Source organism: Oreochromis niloticus, unplaced genomic scaffold (assembly GCF_001858045.2).
Source record: "Oreochromis niloticus isolate F11D_XX unplaced genomic scaffold, O_niloticus_UMD_NMBU tig00007297_pilon, whole genome shotgun sequence".
NCBI lineage: Eukaryota > Metazoa > Chordata > Actinopteri > Cichliformes > Cichlidae > Oreochromis > Oreochromis niloticus.
In genome coordinates, this window is record NW_020328471.1 from 10,497 (window position 1) to 13,704 (window position 3,208).

The following is a 3,208-nucleotide window of genomic DNA, read 5'->3' on the forward strand; positions in this document are numbered from 1 at the left end:
ACGAACCCGACGTATTAGCCAGAGGTCCCTTTACTACGTTTCGTACTACGTACCTTCAGTAACAGTAATAAATCACAGCAATAGGACATTCATGTAGTTGTAAACAGCATGATAATATATTAAGTATTCCAAAGTATTCAGAATACGTTACTCTCATTGAGTAACGTAACGGAATACGTTACAGAATACATTTTGGGGCATGTATTCAGTATTCTGTAGTGGAATACATTTTAAAAGTAACCTTCCCAACACTGCCCCGGGTCGCTGAGGTGTTTAATCATCATTATTGTCTAGTCCTACACCCACCTCTCCTGGTCCCTGTAGCCCAGTGTGTTCCTCTTATTGTATTCAGACAGCATCTACAGCATGTCATATGCGCAAAAACATGCTAGCTTGTAATGTTGTTGTTTTATTGTGTCACTTCCAAAGGCATTGATCTGTAAATGTTTATAGAAAAACACATTGAGGAAAATAGTCATCTGTTCTTATGGAAACACCAATCTGTCAGTCTGTCATTGAGTTCTGTGTGACAGTGTGATTTAACTGAAATGTAAAACCGTAATAACATTCCAGCTAAATTATGCTAAAGGAGAAAAAGATGCTTGAATTAGACGTAATTCAATCCCTAAACAAAGCACCAAATGTTGCTGTAAACTGCTCCTCCAATCAGTAAAACATATTAGCATGCTTCTAGTCTGTAGTGTAATAAAAATAATAAATCTAATATTTTAAATAGCCGCCTTTTTCAGGCATGAAGGGTCAGGTCGGTGGAGGTCAGATTTGTAAGTGAAGGCCACCATCTAGTGGAAGCAACAGATCTCTGCAGACAGTCAGTTAACTGTATTCCTTGAAGCATATTTCCATGTGTAGCTGTGATATTTTTATTATAAAAATGTTTCCTATATCATTAATTACAACTTTTCATAGCTTTTTACAGGAATTAGCCCCTGTTATGGAGTGGATAATGAAAAATGTTGTGTTTTTGCCATGATGGGTTTTGATTTCATTGTGTTTGTTATGTTAAATAAAAGATTTTTTTCCCCACAAAACAAGGACAATCGGGTTTGTATGAAGTAAGAGATGATTTAAATATGTAATAGGTAAGGACCAGTAAAAGTATGATAAAGATTTTTAAAAGTATTCCTGTGCAAAAGTCAAAGACCGCTGTCCTTTAAGGTGCTATAATAGTTTGGTCACTCAGGGTTAGAGAGCTACGACTACAACAGAACATTTATGGGATTAATATCCTGCCACGCATGAAACTGGCAGGACATAAATCCCACACATCACTACAGAATCAAAAGTCCTTCCTCGTGACGTTCAAACCCAGGTCACTACTGTGTCCAACCCCTGAGTACTCTGAGTAGTATGACCTCCGTGCTGTTTGTAACTTGTAAAAAATATCACTGTGTGTTGGCTCCTCCAGGTGATGGCGATGATGACGAGGAGGAAGGTCGTGAGGAGCGCCTTCCATCTTGTTACGACTACGTCATGCATTTCCTCACCGTCTTCTGGAAGGTTCTGTTTGCCTGCGTCCCGCCAACAGAGTACTGGAACGGCTGGGCCTGCTTCTTCGTGTCCATCAGCGCCATCGGGCTCCTCACCGCCATCATCGGGGATTTGGCATCGCATTTCGGCTGCACCGTGGGGCTGCGGGACACTGTGACCGCCGTGGTGTTTGTGGCGCTGGGAACTTCCATTCCAGGTGAGTAAATGTCCCGTTTCACTGTGTGAGAGCAAGAAAAGGCAGAAAGGAGCGTGGATGATTTGATTGTTTTGAGTATTGGATGGATTATGGGAGAATACCCAGATTTATGAGTGCATGTAGTGTCACTTTGTAACTTTGTAGTTGTTTTGTGTCCTTCAGTCATTTTGCATCATTTTGCATCTGTTTATAATCATCTATTTGTATCTTTTGTGTGATTTTGTAGGTGTTTTGTTGCTCTTTCTGGCCATTTATGTCTCTTTGTCATTTTGCATCTTTTTAATTGTTTTTAGTCACTTTTTGTCATTTTTGTGTCTCTGAATCATTTCAATCATTTCAGTCATCTTACTGGACACAAGCTTTGCGCCTCTTTAAAGTAATTTTGGATCTCTCTGTAGTTGCTTTGACTTTCTGTCAATCATTTTGTACCTTTGCAGTTGTTTTTTGTATCTTTTGGTCATTGTTTGTCTCTTTGGAATCATCTAATTGCTTTCTATTTAAAAAATTTCTGGGGTGTGAAGGTGTGTGACTCACATTTTCCACCTTTTCCTTCTCCAGACACCTTTGCTAGCAAAGTGGCTGCCATACAAGACCAGCATGCCGACGCATCGGTTGGAAATGTCACTGGCAGCAACGCAGTCAACGTGTTCCTGGGGATCGGAGTGGCATGGTCAGTGGCCGCCGTGTACTGGAGAATTAAAGGAAAGGAGTTCCGGGTGGATCCTGGATCACTGGCGTTCTCCGTCACGCTCTTCACCATCTTCACGTTCATCTGCATGTCCGTGCTATTGTTCAGACGCCGGCCCTCCATCGGCGGAGAGCTTGGCGGCCCGAAGTGTCCCGCCTCCTGACCACCCTCCTGTTCCTGGGTCTGTGGTTCCTCTACATCCTCTTCTCCAGCCTAGAGCCTACTGTCACATCAACGGCTTTTAAAGAGGAGATGAAGAATGTTCCAGAAGAATTTTGCACAGCAGCACACACAAAATCGTTGACTCTCAGTCCATTTAGTCCACGGTTTAACACAAAACAAGTGTAAGATTCATCTGGTTAATAGGGCTTCAGATACATGTTCACAAACACTACATTTAAGCATGTGTAAACAGCGCATTTTAACAATTCATTGTTACTTGGAAGATGAGGGTTAAGAGGAAGTATTTTTGGAGGGTGAGAGCGTGAAAACGAAAGGTTACTGCGGATAGTTAACGGGGAGCAGACGGAGAGTGACAGAGAATGACTGTGACGGAGATTCAGAGGTGAAAAGAAGGTCAGGTCAGTCAGAGGAGTGCTGCTTTATTCACTTTAAAGCCAGGTGTGTTTATTTTGGGTTGAGGAGCTCACTTCCAGGATCAGACCACTGAGACGGATCACAAACCTGTGAGCATTGAAGGAAAAATACCTTTGTTTCCTTTAGTCTCTCATTCAAACCATCAACTCTGCAGCTTCATGTTCTTCACTGAGGAAGTGGAGGAGCACTGCATCAAATAAGGAGTCGAATGTTTACAA

General features: G+C 41.9%; 1 protein-coding gene across 1 annotated transcript; it reads left to right on the plus strand.

Moving 5' to 3' along the window:
- Positions 1 to 751: 751 nt before the first annotated feature.
- Positions 752 to 2,556, plus strand: LOC109199108 (sodium/calcium exchanger 3-like). Its single transcript, XM_019354435.1, has 3 exons — positions 752 to 782; positions 1,427 to 1,705; positions 2,264 to 2,556. Exons 1-3 carry the CDS (start codon positions 752 to 754, stop codon positions 2,554 to 2,556), a joined length of 603 nt encoding a protein of 200 aa, XP_019209980.1.
- Positions 2,557 to 3,208: the final 652 nt, after the last annotated feature.